Source organism: Melanostigma gelatinosum (genome assembly GCF_949748355.1).
Source record: "Melanostigma gelatinosum genome assembly, chromosome: 2".
NCBI lineage: Eukaryota > Metazoa > Chordata > Actinopteri > Perciformes > Zoarcidae > Melanostigma > Melanostigma gelatinosum.
Window position 1 is genome coordinate 15,094,820 of NC_136635.1, and position 23,855 is coordinate 15,118,674.

Consider the following 23,855-nt stretch of genomic DNA (forward strand, 5'->3'; position numbering starts at 1 on the left):
AGCAGTTTTACCCATGTCTCACTAGATGGCAATAGAGAACATGCAACCAAGGTTTTGACCCTCACTTCAATATAACCTGCCCACAATCATACTGCAACATTTTGAACAGCTGCAATTTACTTTTCCAAGGAATTAACATAAAAGCAGAAACCGTGTGCAGCCAACACATTTCTAATTTCAAATGATCACACTTTGAATCAATATGAAGAGCTGGGTGCTGTATAAAAAAACTGAAGTCATACATGATTTTATTCAGTCACAGACTTATTTTTCATTTTCTGCATGTTTTCACTAAGAATTGCTTATAAAAGCAGGGGGAATATCCAGTTAGCGCTCGCAGGAAACAAGTGGCAATGAATGTCTCACTAAGGACCCAGTTAGTTGACTTAGTACCATTCAGTGAATTCATGATTTGATCTAGTAAATCTATATACCGGTATGTGTTGATGAACTGTGGATTGGACTGTGATTGGACACATTTTTTTATTTATTATTTTTTGGTGAATCTGAACTCCCCAAAAATGTGAAAGGGGGCGGGGGGGAGGAGGGGGGGTGATAATATGTCAAGTTAAGAGGTCTGTCGCCCTTCAGTTCTGTTCAGTCTCGGGGGTCTGCTTGTATTTAAAGGTCACCATCAGTGCTTTGTTGGAGCAGTTTTTTGTGATGCCCTCGCAGGAATGTGAGACCGGAACCCCCTGCATCAGCCTTTTTGTGTCCCAACCATCTACCATTGAAAACAGATGGAAGCTTCAGTCTCTTCTGATGGCTTTAGGGCTCCTCTGTGGTGTGGGGTGAGCCGACAAATGTGAGCTGAACCAAGCAGGAATGCGCCTGGCACCCTGTCTGCCCTTTTTTGAGGGGGGGGGGGGGATGTAGGGGAATGTAGTGAGAGGAGGGGAGGCTCTAATGAGACCCTGTAATCACTTAACAGAGACCAGGTGCTCTGTGTCTTCCTGTAGCAGTGCACTCCAGACAGTAGAATGCCACTTTCAATTTGCAAGAGCCACGAGCAAAGGAGGTCTGGACAAGGTCTAGGTTTTGTATGCAAAATGTTTATTGAATAACAATGTTATTGCTTTGACACAAATAAAATATAACACATTTACAAATATATAATATATATATATATACATATATAGATATATAAAACACATCATCCTATTACCACAGTTTGCAAAAGAATAATGACAAATAGCTACAATGCCCATATATATTTCTTCCTGTACAAAAATAGTTCTATCTGCATAAGTACTTTAATGTAACCTCTATATAATATTTAAATAAAGGAATTAATATATACACATACCTGCAATAAAAACAAATATAGATTGCACATGTTTTTGTACAAACAACAACAATTTCAAGTATATTTCAATCCGTTGTGGACTGCCACATATCTTACAGAATCTAAGACATTTCCCTTATACAGTGTCCAAAACTTGATATAAACAGAGTTTCAGAGCTCTCTAGCAGTTTGGCATTGTGATGAATATGTATTTTCCTGATGATTCATTTGACTTTAAGTCCAAATGGAAAAGTGCAGACAAGTACTGACAGTTTGGAACATGGCGGTATAATCCTTAGAGGATAGCACTTATCAAAGTCCTGGCCTTGAGGAAGAAATGTGTAAAGTCCAAGAATGACAGAAGAGAATTCCCTCTTTCAGCCAGAGGATGTGTCCACTTTGCCAGGTATTAGCACTCTTCCTTTCCCTCTGCCAAGCAAAGAGCAGCACCTGTAGTTCGCTTCATGCTGTGCCATCCAGTGTCTGTACGCCAGCTGCAGTTGTTTGCACGCTCTACATCGCTGAGCTGCAAGGCTCAGCCTTGAGAGAAACTCAGTGCAGCCAGTCTTGCTCTGACTCACTTCTCATGCCTTGAAAAATGCGCCGGGAAAGACTTGGCAGAAGTCTAAGGCATTTCGAGAATTTTAGAACAGAGAGAGGACACTAACTCCCTCGCTTTTTGTTCCCAACTCCTCTTGCTAATTTCCGCTCATGTCCGTCTGAGGAGAGCCTCGAGCTTGTGAACTTGGGAATCATTTATGCTCCACGCTGGCATCAGCCTGCCTTGCTCGAGCCTCAGCGTGACTCTGTGCACCGGGAGAGATCGACGCTTCCGGCCGTATCCATGTGGGCTGATCTTGTCGGCAGGGGCACTCCCGGTCCTCAAGTTGTTACCGAGCTGGTGCAGGCGGTGTGCGAGGTCATGCACTGCACAGGTGCCCAGCGCACAACCTTGTCTTCTTGACGCATTGCCTGAGTGTTTAGACCTCTTGGTTCGGACATTGATGTCAGTGCTGGAGGACAGAGGGAGAAGGAGAGAATATTAATCTATGCTGTTCAGTCCTGAGTTGTCAATGGCTGAGTATTCTCTGCTTAAATTGAGTCTTCCTTTTCTATGACAGAAATATATATATATGATGGCCAAATGGAGACAGTTTGCAGACTTTCAAGATAGCATGGTTAGTGTCTTACCTGGAATGTGGCAGCAAAGTATCCCTGATATCTTCTGGTCTGACAAAGTTCTCAGAGTCTGCTGTCTTCTCCACTGATACACTGTCAAGATCCCGTCTCAATCTGCTCCCGAGCCAGATGCTTCGCCTGGGAGAGGAAAACAAAACTCTTAGTTAGTCTTAGATAATTCAGTAGACAGCTGTCACAGACTTGGCAGACTGTCACATCTTATATCAAATGAAAACATTTCGATGATTGAATGGATTACTCCTCAGTTAACGCACCTTTTTTTCAACTCCGGATTCACTTGAAGTTCCACACAGTGTGCTACTGTCGCCAGCAGACAGCACGAGAGAAAGGACTGGAAGATCAGTTGCATTTTGACTCCTGTGGAGAGTAGAGAAAGCATGTGTTAGTTCGTTATTTATGCTGTGAATTGATATTTCATGAATTTCCTCTTGTCCCTCAGTGCATGTAAAACTCCCTCATACAGTATTCCTATATGTGCTACACTGGTACTTGCTTACACAAGAGTCCAAAAGCCAAGTTATTTGCACTTATCATTCATTTATTTAAAAAGTTAAGCTAAGGTCAGATTTTGCTCAGTTAAGTAAACCTACAACCATGCTTTGGGCCCCTGGCCAACAACGCGAAGGACTGTTGACCAATGCGGGGTCCTAAATAGACTCAGCTCATAAGTAAAAAAAAAAAAAAAAAACCCTCAGTTATCTGATAACTGAAAAACAGCAAAATCGATTGCAACTAATAAACAATATACTGTATGATGTACTGCCTCTGTCAGATGCTTTACACCTTGAGCAATTCCTTCACAGACACACACATTGAGAGCTGAACTGCTTATATAACCGGGCAGATAACCTGTCCTTGTCCCTACACTTGTGCCCTGACCTCAAAAAAAGCAAGGTTTGAGCCATCAGCTGGTAGCAGAGCAAACCACAGCAATATCTTTGTTAAAAGAAAGTGCACATACCTGTAATTCTCTGACAAATATCAGATGGATGGGAAAGATCAATCAGCTGTAAAATAGTACTCCACAGGTTTCTTGAAGTTGCCACTGGTTCTGTGAGGCAGCTGTGTCACTCTGCTAATAGCTCCTACACACCAGACTGGGAGCCTTTATACAGGAGGTGGGAGGGGCTCAGGACAGACACACACACAGTCTCTCATCCTTTTCCCCCACCCCGTCCAGTGCACTCTTGCACTGCTCTTGTAGCACAATGCAACACAGGAAAAAGATCAACAATGGAAATATAAATTAAAATGATAAAGGAAAATAGTTTTAGAATAAGTGCAGTACACCCTGTGTATCCTGTGTTCACTGAGTCAAAACATTCACTTTTTCACGGCTCAGTATGAATGATGCATCAACAAAGTTCTACAGTTCTCAGAAAATGTTTTATTTGTTTTATTTCAGTATGTGGATAAAAGGCAACAAATCAATGGTCATCAGTTATGTAAGTCCCATACTGTACTACACACTGTCCCAGTAAAAATACTCTGTGTTCATCTCAGCTGACTGCTTGCTATAGGGGGAAGGGTGTTAGAAATATAAATACTCACAAAAGAAAAGGTTTGAATATTCATCTTGTGATATTTGAACTTCAATAAGGTCAGTTAGAAATAGTTTTTGTCATCGTTCCTTTCAATTTAACTGGCTAATTGTATAAAGTAGAATTTAAGGAATGTTTCCACATTCTGCTTTTCAGGGCACTCCCTGACACAGTGAAGTTCCATGTTGGCTTTGAAAGCACACTGGATGATGAATGTGAGATTTGGAAAAAGACAAGCATTGAGTAACTGATTAAATATAGTAAGTATGCCCAACTGCAAACACAATATATTCAATGTATCTGTTTGTACAAGGCAAATATTTGACCCCGGACTTACCATTTATTTTGATATTTGGATAAATGACAAATGGAATTTTACAATTTAACTCAAAATAAATCTAGAGTCAGAAAATGAACTTGAACAACAATCTACTAAGACATACGAACAATATTGGCTTAGACGTTTTAAAAACAAATAGTCCTGCTGATTTTGTGCTGTTATAAATTATAACTAATCCGACTTCAATTTTTGCCTCAGGAATGCATACCCAATAATCTATTGAAGAAAAACAAGAGAGCCATCAAGTCTGCCTCTACGTCTCACCCTCTCACATTATTGGACTTTATGGGAGGGTCAGTACAGTGAGTCACTCTAAACCTGAAGAAGTTTTACACGAAGAGTTAAAGCTAAATAAGTCAAAGTAACTCAGAAAAAAAGGATATTTCTTTCTTTGACTTTTATTCATGATTGGTCTGTAAGGCTGGAAACCATCACCGGCCGTTGCGGTTCATGAGGCAGATGTGGATAATAAGCCCTAAGCGGGGAAACATACACAGAAAGTGCTATCACAAATAACGCGTTACGGAGATCACACGTTTCTGTTTCTCACAACCTTCATAGCTAACAGCTCGATTGGTCTGTGTCTGAGATGGGCATATTGTTGAGAGGAGATAACCGATACCTCAGAAACACTGAGCATGTGATGCCCAAACGATTGAAATCGTACGCCCCTTCAGTCAGTGTATGAAATTCTGTAAATACCAGAGAAAAAACATTTGGTTTTATCAGTGTAGAAATTCCACTGCAGAAACTTCCACTATCGTGTCAATTACAGTTTTTGGGATTGCTCTAAGTAATGCTTTCAGTTTGGATTTTTCTTTCAGTTTCAATGAAGGGGATAAACACTCCCATGGGCTCTTTCAACATAACATTATAGAAACACTTAACACATGACCTTCCACTCTGGCATATCAGCATTCTATTATTCATATCGTGTTGTTTTTAGTCCCCGGTGCAGAACCTTCCGGAGTGTATTTATATCTCATGTGACCCAACACAAAGAATACATAAATGTCAAACACATGTACTGTAAACCAGTAAATGTTTCGTAAGCACTTTGTAGTGATAATTGCCTCCGGCAGATACGTTTTCCCCTTAGTTTAGTTTACAACAGGAGATTGTGAAATCATGACAACACACTTCTGCTGTTGCTTTTTAGCTCCTTATATAGAAATATTTAGTGTGTCCTCCATGAAGTTGCTGTCGTAGGTTGACAGTTTTTGTTGGTCCTTGTATTCGTAAGAGCAGGTACGTGTGACAGGAAACCTGAGCAACTGATGCCAGGTGTGCCAGCAAACAGTGTGTCAATCCTAAAAGCACAAATCTGACAGGTGATTCATAATTATTAGAATGCCTATAATGTTTGTCACCTTGAAATGTGTGTTGTTTTATGTCCCATGACTTTCCCATCATTCTTGTGTAATTACAAACACTATTATGCAACACTGCTTTATTTTCATGTTTTGGCTCCGGTTCAACTATTTTGACTACATCTGCATCTTCATCTTCTGTTTACTCTCAAACAAAAACAGTAAGTGGGACAGAGAGAAAGAGAGACAAAGAAAACTAATTACAGAGGAGTTGAGAAAAGAGCAGAAGAGAGAATGCAGTGGAAATTGCTTTAAGTTCCTGCTGTTGTAGTTTTTGCGTTTCTCTCAAAATTAGTTAGAGTACTGGTTTCCATGTGCTATTCCTTGTGACAGCTTTTCCTATTTTCATAAATATCAATATTTTGCATGAATCCCATGAGTTTATCCTGCCCTGCACATTGTATGTCAAAACACGGCCATGTTCAGCTTGAAAGAGCTATTTTAAAACACAAACTATTGTCTTAGACAGCACCAATATTGATTTTTTTTTATAACCTTTTGTCACTTACCAGAAGATTGAAGCATTGTATGAAGTTGCGTTAAAAAGTGCACACAATAATGTGAGTCCATGAAATAACCCCCGATCATTTTAATGTTGCAGTTGGAGCAGCTTTGTGATACAGTCAGGAAAAATACATATTTGTGTAGTGTACTTTAATACAAATAGTGTTTTTTGTACAGGTGGCATTTTTGACAAGTAGTTGATTTGCGGTGAAAGATGACAGAAGTGTCCCTGGCAGAAATCCTTCTGATAAATCAAAATTATTATACTGAAAAAAGAGGGCAGCAAGTATAGAGCAGTAGGATATGATTATATAACCTGCTGAACATAATACTGATGGAAATAGTCTGCATCAGTTGCTATTCCATATATTTAATCTACCATTTCTGCAAGTTTTTTCCAATCAGTCGATACCTTATATCCAGTAAATCAACTGTTGTTATCAATACATTTCTTTAAGTGACAGTAAATTATAGTATTATTCTGGTGTGGCGGCTTTCCCTGGTGGGCTGATCTTGTCGACAGGGTCACTCCCGATCCTCGAGTTGTTACGGAGCTGGTGCAGGCGGTGTGCGAGGTCATGCATTGTACAGGTGCCCAGCGCACAACCTTGTCTTCTTGACGGATTGCCTGAGTGTTTAGACCTCTTGGTTCGGACATTGATGTCAGTGCTGGAGGACAGAGGGAGAAGGAGAGAATATTAATCTATGCTGTTCAGTCCTGAGTTGTCAATGGCTGAGTATTCTCTGCTTAAATTGAGTCTTCCTTTTCTATGACAGAAATATATATATATGATGGCCAAATGGAGACAGTTTGCAGACTTTCAAGATAGCATGGTTAGTGTCTTACCTGGAATGTGGCAGCAAAGTATCCCTGATATCTTCTGGTCTGACAAAGTTCTCAGAGTCTGCTGTCTTCTCCACTGATACACTGTCAAGATCCCGTCTCAATCTGCTCCCGAGCCAGATGCTTCGCCTGGGAGAGGAAAACAAAACTCTTAGTTAGTCTTAGATAATTCAGTAGACAGCTGTCACAGACTTGGCAGACTGTCACATCTTATATCAAATGAAAACATTTCGATGATTGAATGGATTACTCCTCAGTTAACGCACGTTTTGTTCAACTCCGGATTCACTTGAAGTTCCACACAGTGTGCTACTGTCGCCAGCAGACAGCACGAGAGAAAGGACTGGAAGATCAGTTGCATTTTGACTCCTGTGGAAAGTAGAGAAAACATGTGTTCGTTATTTATTGATGCTGTGAATTGATATTTAACTTCATGGATTTCCTCTTGTCCCTCAGTGCATGTAAAACTCCCTCATACAGTATTCCTATATGTGCTACACTGGTACTTGCTTACACAAGAGTCCAAAAGCCAAGTTATTTGCACTTATCATTCATTTATTTAAAACATACCTGTAATTCTTTGACAAATATCAGATGGATGGGAAAGAACAATCAGTTGTAAAATAGTACTCCACAGTTCTCTTGAAGTTGCCACTGGTTCTGTGAGGCAGCTGTGTCACTCTGCTAATAGCTCCTACACACCAGACTGGGAGCCTTTATACAGGAGGTGGGAGGGGCTCAGGACAGACACACACACAGTCTCTCATCCTTTTCCCCCACCCCGTCCAGTGCACTCTTGCACTGCTCTTGTAGCACAACGCAACACAGGAAAAAGATCAACAATGGAAATAGAAATTAAAATGATAAAGGAAAATAGTTTTAGAATAAGTGCAGTACACCCTGTGTATCCTGTGTTCACTGAGTCAAAACATTCACTTTTTCACGGCTCAGTATGAATGATGCATCAACAAAGTTCTACAGTTCTCAGAAAATGTTTTATTTGTTTTATTTCAGTATGTGGATAAAATGGCAACAAATCAATGGTCATCAGTTATGTAAGTCCCATACTGTACTACACACTGTCCCAGTAAAAATACTCTGTGTTCATCTCAGCTGACTGATTTCTATAGGGGGAAGGGTGTTAGAAATATAAATACTTACAAAAGAAAAAGTTTGTACAAGGCAAATATTTGACCCCGGACTTACCATTTATTTGGATATTTGGATAAATGAAAAATGGAATTTTACAATTTAACTCAAAATAAATCCAGAGTCAGAAACTGAACTTGAACAACAATCTAAGACATACGATATTATTATATAACCTGCTGGAAATATTCTGCATCAGTTGCTATTCCATATATTTAATCCACCATTTCTGCAAAAAAAAATTTCCAATCAGTCGATACCTTTTCAAACTAGAATCTCCAGTAAATCAACTGTTGATAACTGTTGTCATCAATACATTTCTTTAAGTGACAGTAAATTATAGTATTATTCTGGTGTGGCGGCTTTCCCTGGTGTAAACAGGTGGGGACCCTAAAGTTTGGACCTAAAAGAGCCTCTGTTGGGACACAGTGCTGTATTTGTAAACTCAAGGGCCCACGCCCATGGATCTCTCCCTCTCCGGCACGCAGGCGCAGTGACACACCTTCTGTCAAAAATGGCTGTGCTTTGGAAGCAGGAAAAATGCTGAATTGTGTTGGTATTACTCGGGAAAAGCAGCAGACATGGCGAGATTTGCTGACTATTTTATTGTCGTGGGATACGATCAGGAGAAAGCTGGTAAGTTTTGACGGAGGGGGCGGCTCGCAGCGGCTGAGATTTGGGTCCAAGCCGTCAGTCAGTGTGTGATGATGGTTGATGCTAGATAGCTTTAGCTTAACGTTAGCCACACAGCTATCAGGCGACACTGGAAACACTCTCTCTCTCTTCTTCTTCTTCTTCTTCTTCTTCTTCTCATTCTCATTCTCATAAACCGACCAGATAGTGACAATCATCCAGCGGGCATGTGTTCAGAGATCAAGTACACGCCTGATGGCACATCACCAGTGGATGTTTACGCACGACAGGTTGCGATATTTGACTTGGATCAATCGAAACTTTTTCATGGATTCAAAATCTGTCACATCCTGTCCCTGTTGACCTTGCCCCTGTCAGGTCCGGGGGCTGGTTTAACTGCCAGCTATTGGGGACATTTTCATTTTCAGATGATTCCTCGGTCATATTTGGTCAGCTAAGACCGGTGTTTGGCATCAACGTTTTGTATTTGTCTTTCGTAATGCTGTTAGCGGATGTCTTGTTGCTACTTGCCTTCTCCTGCACGCTCTGTTTTGGGGCTATTTTTTTTTAATTTTCTTTTTTTTACCCACTGCAGCCACACTTGTCAGTGATTTGTTGTGTTTATATTTGTTTTTGCCGGAAGAGTGCTCAACTTGTTCATGTTGGGCGGAACATACAGCTGCGAGGAGAGGCCCTCTTCCCTCTCTGTTGCTCTGTGCTGGGAGCTCCCCATGCTTCCTCTCACATGTTGTTCCTCAGGTCCAGCCTCTAAAATGATTTTCATCCAAGGAAACAGCTTTGCACACACACTTCCAAGCATTAATAAATAAGCAGACGAAAACATGTTTGCATTGCACTAACGTAGAGACCCCACACGTTCCCAAATGATAAATGGCATTTTATAAATACTTTAAAGGTCCACTGTAAGTTATCGCCACTCATCCATTTGTGAGGATCCAATAATAACGGCTCCTCGCTGAGCAGCCTGGAGAAAGTACAAATATTCGCTTACCCTGCCATGAGTGAACAAATTAAAGCCTCAGTGGCGTCCATCCAGCGCAGTGTGCGTCAAAGAGGGGCCAGAGCAGCTGAATCCTCTTTTGCTTGCAATGCACAAATAGGTAAACAGTGTCTTTCATCAGCTCTGCTCATCCAAGCGCCAACTGACAAATGCATTTCTTTGTGCTCCAAGGACAAACTGTTCCTGGCGTCCCCAGAAGAGCCTGAATGTATTCACATTTAGTCAGTCTCACCACAAGACACGGGGATCATGAGTCTAGTTTATTCTCCACTGGCCGCTGATTATAATGATGACGTTGATTGTGGCGAGAACAAGCAATAAAAGTCTGCCATCTCAGATTGTGGTTGATTAGGGCGCTGCGACAGGCTTATCCACATGTGAGGACACTCCATACTGAATTGTATTTGTCTGCTTTTATTATGTTCTCCCCTGAGTGTAATGTAGCATATCCACTGTGGGTTTGGGTTAGAGCTGTGCAGAGATGCTCTTGTCTGGAAGTGGAAGTGATTTCTTTCAGAACTGGAAAATCAAAATGACTTTTAGATTTGAAAAACAGAGGAAAGTGAATGGCAACTGCGTGTTTCTCTAACTATTCAGAGCCTGTGCCCTGTATAGCTGGTTTGTAGAAACCAGCCTGCTCATAGTAATATGTAGTAGGTCGTCTAGAGAACAGCTTTTCCCGTCCACCTTACTTGTTAATACAAACCAGGGACCCCTACCTGGGTCATCATCAAGCCTCCTGCGCTTTGCTGGCTTTTTCTTTTCTGGCCTGACCCACTTCTCATTGTTTAGATGTACTATGGATGGATCAGTTGTAAATAACGCTAAGCATGCAATCTGTTGACTGCTCCAATTTGCAGTGAATCAGAATTGCACTGTATAAAATACATCCATACCTTTTTGATAAACTCAAATCGTATTTGTTAACACAGGAAATGTAGTAATGATGGTGAAAAAAGATAACCTTTGCAACAAAGAGAAAGTATTGCTTTCACAGTAGGACAAACCTGGTGTGTAGAAGTAACATTGTACAGTGATAGTAGTGGAGATGAAGCTTCTCTCATGGCGACACAGGGTGGTGTGGAGGAGGGATTACAGTACAGTGGCCTTGAAGCTGCAATACTGTAAAGATGGTTCCTAATAAGTATAGCAAGGAAGTGTTTTAAATGACTGTGTAGGAAAGTTACCTTAAAATTGCACGATCTGGTTTCATTGACTTGCTTTCCAAAGATTTTGTCCCCTTGAAAATGAATATAAATCCAGAGTATGTGTCTCCAGCAACAACACTTGGGATATTTCCTGGTGACCTATTTAGAATTTGTTTTATTGAAAGGCCTATAACTAATGGTCAAATCTTTGTGCTTAGTTTAACAGACCGAGGTGACCAATAAAACCAATGAAAAAGAGCGAAAGTAGGGAAACTTCCAGTTCTATAATTCATTGTTGACCTTTAAAGTCTATCGTAGGGATGCTGTTTGTCATTACAGTGCATCACATACGTGACAACGAATATGATGAAAGACAACATGACCCGAGAGGCAGATTCCTCCAAGAACACTGATCAGAGTCCGCTTCCCTGGGGGCCAGTGTCATGAGCCACAACCCTTGGAATTATTTTCGTGAATAATGTTGGAATGTGAAACACGCTTGCTGGTTTAGATGGATGCAGTCTGTACTGAATCTGCACTTTATTCTGTATTTTCCTTTTGCAGTGGGACGCTGTCTCTTTATTGGCAAGTGGTTGAATACTGTCTGGCGTGCTGTTTGCCATAAATTGTAATTTGCCGAGTGAAAAAGAGGAATTTGCCCAGCTGCTTTTCTCAAACAGTTTATTGGATGGATGTCATCACTTTTTATTGAATCAAACTGCTTTTGGAATATGTTTCGCAGATACGATGCCCAATCCCTGCTTGTGTCTTTATGGTCTTCATTTTCTGGTCTGGACTTGGGGAACGTCTTATGTAACATAGCACCATCCCGCAAGATAACAAAAACAAAACTTCCAAATTATTGAGAGTAAAATGTTTCCATCTGCAGATTACTTTTGGCTGTGTGTATCAGTATGCAAGCTGTATGGAGTCATTTTTAAAATCAGATTAGATGCATAAATGCTTTTCAAGGATTATTGTAGTAGTTGTACCAAGAATGACTTCATGTTTGGTTTTATCCTCGGAAACTTCATGAATTGACCTTTTTTAATGGATCACATTTCATTAATTTCTTACACAGTCAAACAAAGAACCAAACGGCACAGATATTGTCAAATTAGCAAGAATAAATACATTATTTAACATGGGTTGCATTAACATACATATGAATCACACTATATACACACTTGTATTCGGGATGTTAATAATTCAATACTGAACCGTTAACTGACAATAAGAATTTTGACCGATTTTTAATTCTATTAGTTGAACAGTTCAAAGAAAAAGCATCTTTTTAAAAAGCTGAGTAACTGAGAGGAGCTTGGTACTTGAAGGAGAATATCAGGTCCACCGTTAAAGGTGAGCCCACCTTAAGTGTGCCTGAGCCGGAGTTGTCTCTAAACTCTGTTTTTATAGCCATAGAGATGTGGGTCAGAAGAACTGTCAAAGCCATGCCATTAGCCTGCTTCACCTGCTAATGCATTTGAAATGGCTTTCTAAAATTATGGATATTCTTTCCAGAGTTTCCGAAAACCAAGTCTCTTCCATTACGTCCATTTACCTCTTAAATCTGAGCTGTGGTGTCTGTAGCTGCTGGAGGCACATCAGCTTCTGATGGAAAGTTTGTTGTTTGGCTGATGTTGGCAGCCGGAGCAGACAATTTCTGCGACTGAATTTCTTTGTCGTTTCGACATTGCGTGTCATCCAGGTCACTCTGGCTTTTCATAGTTGTGTCCCTAAACCTGTACGCGTTGCTGACAGTAACGCCGTCATTGGACCATTTGTTGCCTTTAATTCTTGAGTATGAAGTGGTTTTCAGGCTTGTGTTGGTTTAAACCAGCTGAAGTTCATAATTTTACTTACCGGATCCTTTTGATTAACTTCATGTGCTGTTTCTCTCGAGATCATACATTTGTTGGCTTCGGGCTGGCTTCTGAGCTTAACAATGGTCTCCTCATTTCAGGGAAATGCCTGCACAGCTGCACGTTACTGACTCCAATATTGTGCTTTTTCTTGCAGCATTGCCGTTTTCATACTGCAACATGAAATGAAATCTGGGGTTCTTAACTTGTTCTTTGACCAGAAATGTCAGAATATGCCTCTTACTTTGTGTTAATTGTAATAAAAAGACACATTTGTCATTACTAGGAAGTTTTCCTAAGATAAGAATGTTGTTTAGGAAGTGTTCACGAGGACCTGTATCAAAAGGCTGCACTTTTGTATTTACAACTCTCTGAGACTGTCTAAAAACATGTTTTGCATAAACAAAGTTTAACAAAACATTAACTCCTGATAGTCAGTCCAAGATTATATCTGACAGCGGTTTATTTATGCTAAGGTGATGGCTAAACACCATCTGTAACTTAGTCAAGTAACTATTGAATTTGGCTGAATGTTGCCCTAAAGTAAATATTGTTTGCACACACCGACTTTAGAGGCTGGCCCTTCCAACAGCTGGAGATGTTGATTTCATGATGTAGGCGCCAGATCTTGAAGTGCTGCCATGTGTTGTGGTTGGTTTTCTAAACCGTTACTTGCGTTGTGTCGTCTGTTTTGTTTTATCAACATCAACACATGAAATGAAATGGTTTGCTTCGTGCTTGAGGAATAAGAATAATCGCTGTACTTTCAGTCCATAATTCACACAGCAATGTTTTTGTTTTTATCATATGTTCTATATTCAATCTTACATTTATTGCTTACAGTAATTTTCAAATTAGTGTCTGTGACACTGTGCTGGGGGGGGGGCCCGAAAGATTTCAAATTATTTCATTTTAATTATCATAATATAATTGTAAAATAGTTTTACTATATTACTTTCTAATATATCGACAGATATGTTTAATACATGTCTAACATCTTTCTAATACAAGTCTCTCGTGTTGTTCTTTCACTTAACTAAGGTTTGATCTCACACCTTTAATTCTGTTTATTTTGTCCGGACCAAAGGCAAAAAATGACACATTGCAACTCTTTGTCGAGAGAGTCGGTGGTAGACTTGCGTATTGGATGGTGAGTTTAAAGATGTGAAAGGAGATTTGTGGTATTTCCATCTTTCGCCCCACTTGTTTATTACACAGCTTACAAATCACTCAATTCATGTTCACTGAATCTCATTTTTCGACAAACAGGTGCATTAGCATTCTTTTGCTAACAAAAGCGTATGTCTTACCTACTGGAGTTATAGGAGTACATGGGTAATTACTAGAGCTGTATCGAATATTTAGAAGCTTCATTCTCAATGCTTTAATTTAAATTATTATCATTAACAACTTGCAGAAACATTGCATGCAAGATTTCTGCAAGTTCCACCTTCTTACACTCAAACACAGACACAAGTGACGCAGTGCTGTTTTCTCGTCCCTGTAATTATCGCAGCCCTTAGTCCAAAAGGCAATATAAAATAAAAAAAAGATAATTTCTAAAATTCACAACATGATTTCATCTAACAAAATGTTGTGCTTCAATCCTTATTTGCTAGTGTTTAGCCTTTCAAAAACAACATTTTCAAAAAGTGTTAACTCTCCCACGCACTTGTATTGACAGGGCGGTCTTGCAGCAATCTAACAGCACCATCAATTGCATATAACCACAATAACACCAGATTACTGGCATAGATACTGAGAATAGATACTGAGAATTTATAACAGGCATTGCATTGTTGAATATCGTTCTGTTATCATGGACATTTGAGGACCATTATTGTGGCCAACCAATATCGTATAATCTCGTCATATCGTCCAAGCCTACCGTTGTTGTCAAATGTCAGTTCTTGTATTGTTTCAGCATCAACAGGCTGCTTGCGGTTAGCAAAGGTATCACATTAATGTTGTTACTGAGAGTAAGATGGCAGATATGGAATTGTTTTGCTCCTATACGGATTGAATTGTCGGCCTCCGTTGATTGTTTTCTTTTGAACGCCACATTTGGCAGCTTCTCGTTTGGATTCAGACTTTGTGGTTCGAGGCATCCAGACCACAATGGAGGAGTTCCTTCCTCTCTGCTGTCGAGTTTAAAACTGACATATAGGGAAACTCCGCTGGCTACTGTTGCACTACTCTCACTCTGTTGATGCATGCATACAGAGGAAAAGTTGTTAGTCTTTCTTGATTAGAGCAGATGTTTCTCCTCTTGGTAAAACACTTTCATTCATCTTCCTGCTGTTTCTATTGATTAAATCATCCAAATGCTTATTTCACCATGTATGGACAGGCCACCAGTATATATATATATATAATCTCTCGTCCACCTCTCGTCCGTCCGTCCGTCCGTCCGTACGTACGTAGGGAACGTACGTACGTAGGGAACATACGTACGGACGGACGGACGAGAGATTATATATATATATATATATATATATATATATATATATATATATATATATATATATATATATATATATATATATATATATATATATATATATATATATATATATATATACTGGTGGCCTGTCCATACATGGTGAAATAAGCATTTGGATGATTTAATCAATAGAAACAGCAGGAAGATGAATGAAAGTGTTTTACCAAGAGGAGAAACATCTGCTCTAATCAAGAAAGACTAACAACTTTTCCTCTGTGGTGTTTCACTTTTTATCAGCTCAAGTCCCAATCTGGCTGCAAAGACAGAGCGTTAAGCTCAGGATGTCTCAGCAAAATCTTTAAAAAAAAGAAGAAACTTTCAAAAGCAATGACCAATACTTGGTATGAGTGAGGGGATTGGCTGTATTCTCAGAGCGCCACCACTCAGTTGTCACTTTGTCAGAGAGACTTCGCTCTGCTGTGTGTATTCTGTATATATTGTATTAAAACATTTTCTTTTCTTTTTTTGAGTACATGTCATCATCAAGCAAATCACAGTTCTTTTTTTATGCTACAAACTGCCAGGAAACCTGCTAAAAAGTGTTAACGGCTGATGCAGCTGGAATATGTTATATCTGACTTATATTTCTCAACGGTTGTGTTTTATTAGCTGTCTCGTGACCTAGAAATGGCCACAAAGCTCAGTAAGAATGTGTGGGTATCATGGTATCAGTTAACGAGTGGTCCCAACCACTGGTACAGTTTGTTTTCTTTGTTTATGAATCCCTCTATCGTTCACATAAAATTGTGTATGCACTTAGTAAGAGGAGGCCTGTGAAGGGGAATGTTTCTTAAAGGAGGTTATTAAATGCTGGTTAGCCTTATAGTTCCTTCGTTATTGTTCCTGATAAATATTCCCCTGAAGCCATTTCAGGAAATAACTTAAATATCTATATATCTAGATCTATGTTTTCCAGATATTTATATTGTATTTCATTACAAAGCTGAAAAACATGACTGAGTCCAGCTGTACCACACACAGGTTGTGCTACAATGATGGTGGAAATGAGCCAAGCTCTTAAACATGCACACGCGTGCCGTGGGCTGGGACAGGTTTTTGTCATTGAAATAGCTTCTGCCAAAAAAACAAAACAAATCTCCCTCCCATTTTGCAAGCGGATGTTCAAATTGGCATGTACCTTTCAGGCCTGGGTTCTATTATCCTCATGGTGGGGTCCTTTATAGTTATCAAGGGGGCAGTGTTTGAAAGCACGGCTTGTTTTAATACAAGAGTGGAATGTGAGGAATTCTGTCATTTATTTTCATTCGCGGTTGAAAATTTGAACTTGGAGCACACTTGAGCATTTGATTTCAATTTAGAAGAGCTGTAAAGACCTGAAGACACGTAATGGTCAGACAGACTAGCACCAGTCTGTCTGGACGCGCTCTGCTCGCCTCTACAGGTGAACAAAGAGAGTATAACCAGCAACTTCTGTTAAAATAAACCTACACGCCCCCAAACCAAGACCAATCACCAGCCTAAGAGCCTAAGAGCCTCATCACCATTAATGTGTCTCTCTTTTACAGAGCTCTATGTTTTAAGGAGTTGTTGACGGGAGGCTCGGGGCACTTAGTTGCTGACGGACGACGACCTCGTCACATTATGATGATGTGGAGCACTTCATTGTCCCATTTGTTTTAAGTAACTTGCCTCCTATGTGTATTGTATCTGACCTCTGGGCCAAACTGTGACACAAGGGGCTTCATGAGCAGTCTGCTAAGTAGTTTGCTGAGTCATGGCATTAACCTGTGTTGAGATAGGACTCTCCACAGAGAATATAATGACAGTTGTCTACATAGGGAATGCCAAAATATTTAAGGAAATGATTTATCTTATATTTATATTTATCTTATATTTTTATTCTGTCTGTATATTCTGTATATACTGGTATATTTAATATTCTTCTTTAATGTCTTATTTTATTACTGTTTACTGTTTAGTTTATTATATTACTTGATTTTTATCTTTTATTTTTTACTTGTGAGCAATGCTGCTGTAATCCTGTAATTTCCCCACTGAGGGACTAATAAAGGATTATCTTATCTTATCTTATTTGCAAATGGCCATACGTGACCTCCACAAATGGTGATATAGCTGCTGGTAACAAGAGACAACCAACATGAAAAAGAGATGTATTCCTCTAGATATTTAGGGATGAGCATTAATATTAGCTTAGCTACATGCCGGCTCTTTCCAAAGACTAACACTTGGATAGCCTCTCATACGAGAGGAGAGCTGCTATCCCAGCTACAGCACAGGCACCCACACATAAAGTGTCTCAAAGCACCGCTGGCCTCCCTGTCTTGACCTAGCAGTCGCTGCTCATAGTTTGTTAGCTTTGACTACTAGCACCGCGGGAATGCACACTTCTATTCATGCTACACGGTGCGGTCCCCTGTGTTCTCACACTCTGATGCGATACAGATTTTCTGTGTGCCTATTTTTATTCAAAGTTTGTGAGAGTTTAGAGCCAAAGTTGTTGGTAACAATTGATGTTTAAAACGCACATGCAGGATACGGGTATGTTGGTTTTAAATTTCTCTCACCAACATCGCAATTTGACATAGATTTGGTGCCAGCCAGCGCTTATGTCCAAATGTGTCATTCTAGTTTTTTTACTTTCTGAGTGGGAGTAAATCCCAAATGTTGTTTTGCAGATGGTAAAATCATGTGAATTCCAAATGTTTTTTTTTAAGTACATTGTTAAACAGATGATGGAGATTCTAAAAAGCTGAAACTATCTGCAGCATATGTGACTCTTCAACAAAGTTAGGAATGCTATATATATATTGTATCCACATTACATAAATGTATTCTAAGAAATGGGCCACATTTATTCAATTTCTGTCTCTTAGTCTCTTGAGAGGAAAACTTTTTCCCTTAACTGATAAATAGAAAGTGTGTCCTGACTGTCAAAGAGTGACTAAAAGTTTAAAATAACGCTGCGATGAAGTCATCCAGTCAGATAACGTAGTGTGTCAAAGAGCATATTGTGAAATTAAACTTAAAATGCTTTTTTTGGCATGTAAAATTAGGAATTTCGTTTCATATTAGCTTTCCAGATTGCTAAACTACAATGTTGCAGTCATTTATCAACTCCTAAACAGATATTGTGTTGTGCTTGCACTCATGATAACATGAATTATTACATCCAATTTAGGTTTCAGAGTTTTCCAAGACCTGAGGGAAAACTGTGAGAGAGTTATTTCGCTGGTCAAGCTTTTGATGGTCAAACTCAGCTACACCTGCTATAGATCAGTGTCCAGCTGTCTGTCTCAACACCACACATACTACATACTGTAGGTGTGTATGCCTTCATGTTACTTTATATACTGTACATATCCAGTCCCGTATGTATGATCACCCTTTGTTCCTTTTGGTTTAACTTCTACTCCAGTGATCGCTCGTCATAGCATGACGCATGATTTAATATTGGTGATATTTCTCTCATTAAAAAAACAAAACATGCAAAGTTCTACATGCCACGATGATGCTCTTTTATCGGCACTGACGGATCTTCATGTCTTTTTATCCGCAGTTTCAGGAGAGGGATGTGGAAAGATCATTCAGCGATTCCCCAAGAAGGACTGGGAGGGAACGGCGTTTCCTCAGGGGGTGGAAATGGTGAGTGATAACAGCCTCCTACAAACTCCAAATATCTAAAAGGAACAAAGCTATGTTACCACCTGGGTATTTAATGTACACTGTTCATAGTGAAGCACAGCAACACAAAGATGCACAAAGAAATCAAAATACGGTTGTGTCGTGTTGGATATGATTCGGCTTTGTCGCTCTTTATTCGACGCCACCTGACTTCCTCCTGTGCTCCCGTCGTACTTACTACGGCCGATAGAGGTTGTCGTCGTTGGCTTGTATCCGTATCAGCTATTAACCATATGAATACGGTAGATCAGGGATTCCCAAAGTGGGGTGCGCGCACCCCACTTTGGCTGCCTCTAGGGGGTGCGCGAGAGGAAAAGTGTAATGGCGGTCTGATGGTGTAATAATATTAAATATTAAAACAAAAATGTAATTTTAATTTAAAAACTGTCAGGTGGGACATCTGAAGCTATCAGTCATAAAAGAGGAGAGAGACAGAGAGAGAGAGAGGAATCGGAGGCGAGGGGAACGGAGAGGTGCGTTATTGGGGAGAGACCGGGAGAAGAAATCGAGCCAGAGTCAGAGGAAGATGAGACGGCGCAGACTGGGAAAAAAAGAGGAAATATGATGAAAAGTATCTGTGTCTGGGCTTCACTTGGATTGGCAACGCAGATTGCCCAAAGCCACAGTGCGTGGTGTGCAGTGAGGTTCTGGCTAACAGTCTGAAGCTCTTATTTACATCGCCACCTGAACACCAAGCATGCCAGTGCAAGTCAAAAGCCCCTTACATTGTTTATATCGAAATTGGAGGAGTTACAAAACAGCCAAAAACAACTGGAGTCTCATTCATGTGTTGGTCTATAAATGACGCACTACGGGCTTCATATCTGGTTACAGAATAGCGAGAAAGGGGCTATCGCACACAATCGCCGAAGACGTGAGCTTGCCAGCTGCCAGAGAGATGGTGGAATGTATGATTGGGGAGAAAGAAGCAAAAAAGTTGTGCATGATCCCGGTGTCCAACAACACTGTGTCGCTGCATCGATGCTTTGTCCGAAGACATCCTGGCTACATTAGTCGGTCATTAATTGTAAATTAAATGTGATAATCTGCCTCTGAGCCTGTGCGTGTGTCCTCACATCCGTATTGCTCTTTAAAAGTGACGCCTTGTGTCACTGAAAGTTATTGAAACTTTGTTGCAGTGTTTCAGGGCGTTTTCACACCTTCAGTTCGTTTGCTTTGTTGCAGTTGCTCCTTTGTTCGGTTTGTGTTCACACTGCAACATTTAACAGCGGACTAAATCTTGTAAACAAATGCCACGCGCGAGCAAACTGTTCACTCATTGGTCCGATTGTTATGCGGCTATGAAGGCTTAAAAGGCTCTGTTGCTTCTTTTTTTTTTTTTATTATTAAGGGGGGGGGGGGGGGGGTGCGCAAACCCGGTCGGGATGTAGAAGGGGGTGCGCGGCCTAAAAAGTTTGGGAACCGCTGCGGTAGATGATAATGGCCTTCTGGACCTACTAGTAGTTAAAGCAGCCCCCTTCTAAACTATCTCTATGAGGCCTGATTGGCTAATCATATTCAGAGTGGGTGATACCACCTTCATTGCAAACATTAATTTAGGAACCGTCTTCTGTTATTTTGGATGACTTGTAGAAATGTGTTCTGAAACTCTAAGTATAATTGACAGACCAGTGTCTTAATGGTTGTATGTTGTGACTGTGGCCTTTGCTGTCTGCCGTGTAGACCAACATCACAGTTTCACAGTCGATGATAGGAGAGCATCTCTGGAACAAGTTAATGTGTGATGTGCACAGGTTGTACAGTGTTTTTCTAGTTAGTGAGTGTCCTTGTCTTTGCGTCCCATACCCATTACCAGCTTCCTGATTTCATAGTTGAGAATGTTTTCTGCGTAAAATATTTTCAGTGTCCCAATATGACAGATTATACCCCGGGGAGTCTTCATGTTTTAAAAACATGTTTGCCCTTTGGAGCTTGTGCAGCAGATATTGGCATTTCCTGTTTCAGATAAATTCATAATGATTGTTTACTCAAATGTTTGTTTTAAACACTTTGCACATTCCCTAATTGGGAACCAGAATCCTTTTTTTACATTATGTACAGCCTTCTATCAGGAATATTAAGGGACCAGCTGCTTCTCTTTCTGCCTTGAGGGCGACCCAGGGGGGTCCGTGACAGGGGGTCTGTTATCCTTATATGGACAATGCAATGGATGGACAAATATTTGCTTATCAGGACTGGGAAGAACAGTCAATCTCTAGGTCAACATCAGCAGCTAACAGTCTATACTGCGCAGGACATTAGTTGTATCTGTTTTTGTTCATTTATATTGGCTACTGAAGATTAGCTTTTAATGACTAAGCAGAATGGTTTTGGCAGTCGACAAGAAGAAAAACAGCAAAATGACTCTAAATCCCAACACGGTACTTGATCCTATGAAAGTACTAGCCAGCACATACTGTTGTAATACTTTTTTTTTAATCTGCTCTCTTCAATGCGTCGTTAAATACGGGGAAGATTTACAGGATCCATAGCAATAGATGATTGTAAATGCTGTGCCAAAATAAACATAGCATGTGTTCTACTTTCCGGTTGCAGGTATGTTTTGGTGTTTGGTGGAGGCAGTGGCGGGCCGTGAGGGCCTGCAAGGCCTTCTCTGCTGGCCTAAACAGAATCACAAAGCTATATATATATAAAAAAAAAAATATTACATTTTTTTTTTAGAATTTAATAATTTTTCTTAAATAGTCTTATTTTCTCATTGCACAGCTACTGTCTCCCTCAGTTGCTCTGCTTCCAGTGCAGCTTGTTTTAAGTAGAGCTTTTATCCAATCAGATTTCACCTCTAGGTAAGAACAGAGGCCAGAGGCCTGCAGAGTCTCACCTGCAGCCAGTGCAGATTGAAGTGAATGGGGACGATATTGTTGATTGTCATCGTGTTCAACCAATCAGATCTTTAGTTTGACATGTTGGGCGTATTCTTTGACGTGCCAGAGCCTTCTAGCTGGCCTACAAGTACGTGATTGGTCAGTGGGCTAGCGTGACATGTTGGGCGGTGACAATCCCAAAATCTGCTGCCTCTGCCGAGCGGACATTTTCAGGCTCAAACGCATTAAAACGTATTCAAGAAATACAAATGGGGAGGCTCGACTGTCTTCACTAGCGTCCATGAATCGAGAAGGACTTCTTACTGGAACTAAAACGCACGGATATACTGAACAACCGTGGGATTAAACTCTATTAACAAAGAAAGGAGGATGCACTTTGTCTTTAAATAGTGAACAGCAGCTCTGGTAAGTTAAATGCGTTTGTTTTTACATCTGCAGTAGGTTTAATATGCTTGTTTATATATTATTATTTGTACAACTTGTTTTTATGAAGATTTTTGTTTGTTTTAATATGTGTTAGGAACCATTGTTGCGTCCAGTGTTGTTCTGGGGACATATTTAGCCGCTGCCAACTTGGCAACTCTCTCACTAAATCTGGAGACTTTCCAAACCCTCATGGCGAATTGTCTTGTCAAAAGCTACTAGTGACAAATTAGATTGGTTTGATTGGCATGCTGGTGTTTTCCTGTGGAACACAATGAGTCTGTTGGTGGCCATCAAGAGTCTTGTTGTGAGTTGCTGCTTAGAGACGAGAAGTGCTGTGTCATACGGCAAAGCACAGTGCGTGTCAAAGAATATCGGAGACTGAAATGTTTTTTGTTGATATGTGGCTGAAACCCCTAGCGCTGGTATTTAACCTTTCAGTGACTGTGAGGGATGCGCTGGCATGGCTTTACTCTCTCAGCATCATCCCTCAAGTATCCTGGTTTCATAGAGTTAAAAATAGAAACACTGCCGGAAGTTTAGCTAAATCTATTCGCTTATTGTTCCCAGATGTCACTGAGGAACTGCATACCCTTTTGTTTTGTGCTTGTGTGGGTGTGTGTGCATTTTTTGTATTCCATCTCGCTGAAGTGATCCCCCCCCCAATGCTTCTTCATTATGTGTCATCCTAGACTGAAATTGAGACATACTGCAATCCTCAGAGTGCAAAAAAAGCACACGGCATGATGGTTGTCACTGAAGGCCGTAATCCCGAGCTGAAACAAGGGATGCTTTCAATGCTAGGTCTTTTTTGGCAAATACCCCGCAAATTAGCTGAAGCTGTTCTTCTGAAATAACAATAAATGTATAGTATAGATTATTGGATAACATGCTGAACAAGATTCAGCTTCAGTTTTCTCTATAAAAAGATGCCTAGAGGACTTACTAGGGATGGGAAAGAGGGGTTGTTCCAGAAATTAGCTTTCCTACTATGTGTAGAGTGACAAACTTTGGTCGAGTGCCAAATGACTGAAATTCCAGCTTTGAAGCTTTAATGAAGATACACCATAGTGTTTCACAGACCCACTAAGCAATTTGCATTTTGGCTCTGTTTTGGGCCGGTATGTAAACCATTATTATTTGCAGATTTCCTTTACTACATGAAAAAGAACATGACCCATTTACAAACACTGAGAAACGCATCTGTAGAAAACAGTGGATGAAGCTGAGCACGAAAAGCATTTTGTGGTCACAACAGGCCCCCAGCAAACTAAATCACCACAGATGAGGAATGCACCAAGAAAAAAAGCGTTTACAACTTGTGCTGGGAAAAATGTGTTTCTAATCTTTTCAGGCAAGTGTTGATGATAGGAACCAGCTCAAATCCTCATCTGTTATGGATGAGCCAGGTCTGTAGATGGAGTTCAGTAAGTTGTGGGCGTAGTACATTTCCATCACCTCTCCCTCGTGTATGAAGATGCACGATGTACTGCAAACAGTCTTCACTTGACTTGAAGTAGTAA

The 23,855-nt window shown here is 40.3% G+C and overlaps 3 protein-coding genes across 5 annotated transcripts in view; 1 reads left to right on the forward strand and 2 right to left on the reverse strand.

Annotated features, from left to right (window-relative positions):
• Window positions 1–1,042: 1,042 nt before the first annotated feature.
• On the reverse strand, window positions 1,043–3,546 carry LOC306787131 (pro-adrenomedullin-like). The gene is made up of 4 exons (XM_079282178.1): window positions 3,447–3,546; window positions 2,740–2,842; window positions 2,477–2,602; window positions 1,043–2,298 (listed from the first exon to the last, which is right to left on the reverse strand). The coding sequence occupies exons 2-4, from the start codon at window positions 2,832–2,834 to the stop codon at window positions 1,995–1,997; spliced, it is 525 nt and encodes a 174-aa protein (XP_079138304.1). The 5' UTR covers window positions 2,835–2,842; window positions 3,447–3,546; the 3' UTR covers window positions 1,043–1,994.
• Window positions 3,547–6,339: 2,793 nt separating this feature from the next.
• Window positions 6,340–10,001, reverse strand: LOC306791444 (pro-adrenomedullin-like). 2 transcript variants are annotated; one of them, XM_079288164.1, is made up of 4 exons: window positions 9,879–10,001; window positions 7,351–7,453; window positions 7,088–7,213; window positions 6,340–6,909 (listed from the first exon to the last, which is right to left on the reverse strand). In XM_079288164.1, exons 2-4 carry the CDS (start codon window positions 7,443–7,445, stop codon window positions 6,717–6,719), a joined length of 414 nt encoding a protein of 137 aa, XP_079144290.1. In that variant the 5' UTR covers window positions 7,446–7,453; window positions 9,879–10,001; the 3' UTR covers window positions 6,340–6,716. The 2 variants fall into 2 exon arrangements, with proteins under 2 accessions (XP_079144290.1, XP_079144289.1); XM_079288163.1 differs by lacking the exon at window positions 9,879–10,001 and adding an exon at window positions 7,655–7,759.
• The window catches only part of sbf2 (SET binding factor 2), a 76,875-nt gene continuing 61,761 nt past the window's right edge, over window positions 8,742–23,855 (forward strand). For both annotated transcript variants that reach the window (XM_079288145.1, XM_079288146.1), the window contains exons 1-2: window positions 8,742–8,869; window positions 18,939–19,024. In XM_079288145.1, coding sequence (XP_079144271.1) covers window positions 8,815–8,869; window positions 18,939–19,024 — 141 coding nt within the window. In that variant the 5' untranslated portion in view covers window positions 8,742–8,814. The remainder of the gene's footprint in view (window positions 8,870–18,938; window positions 19,025–23,855) is intronic.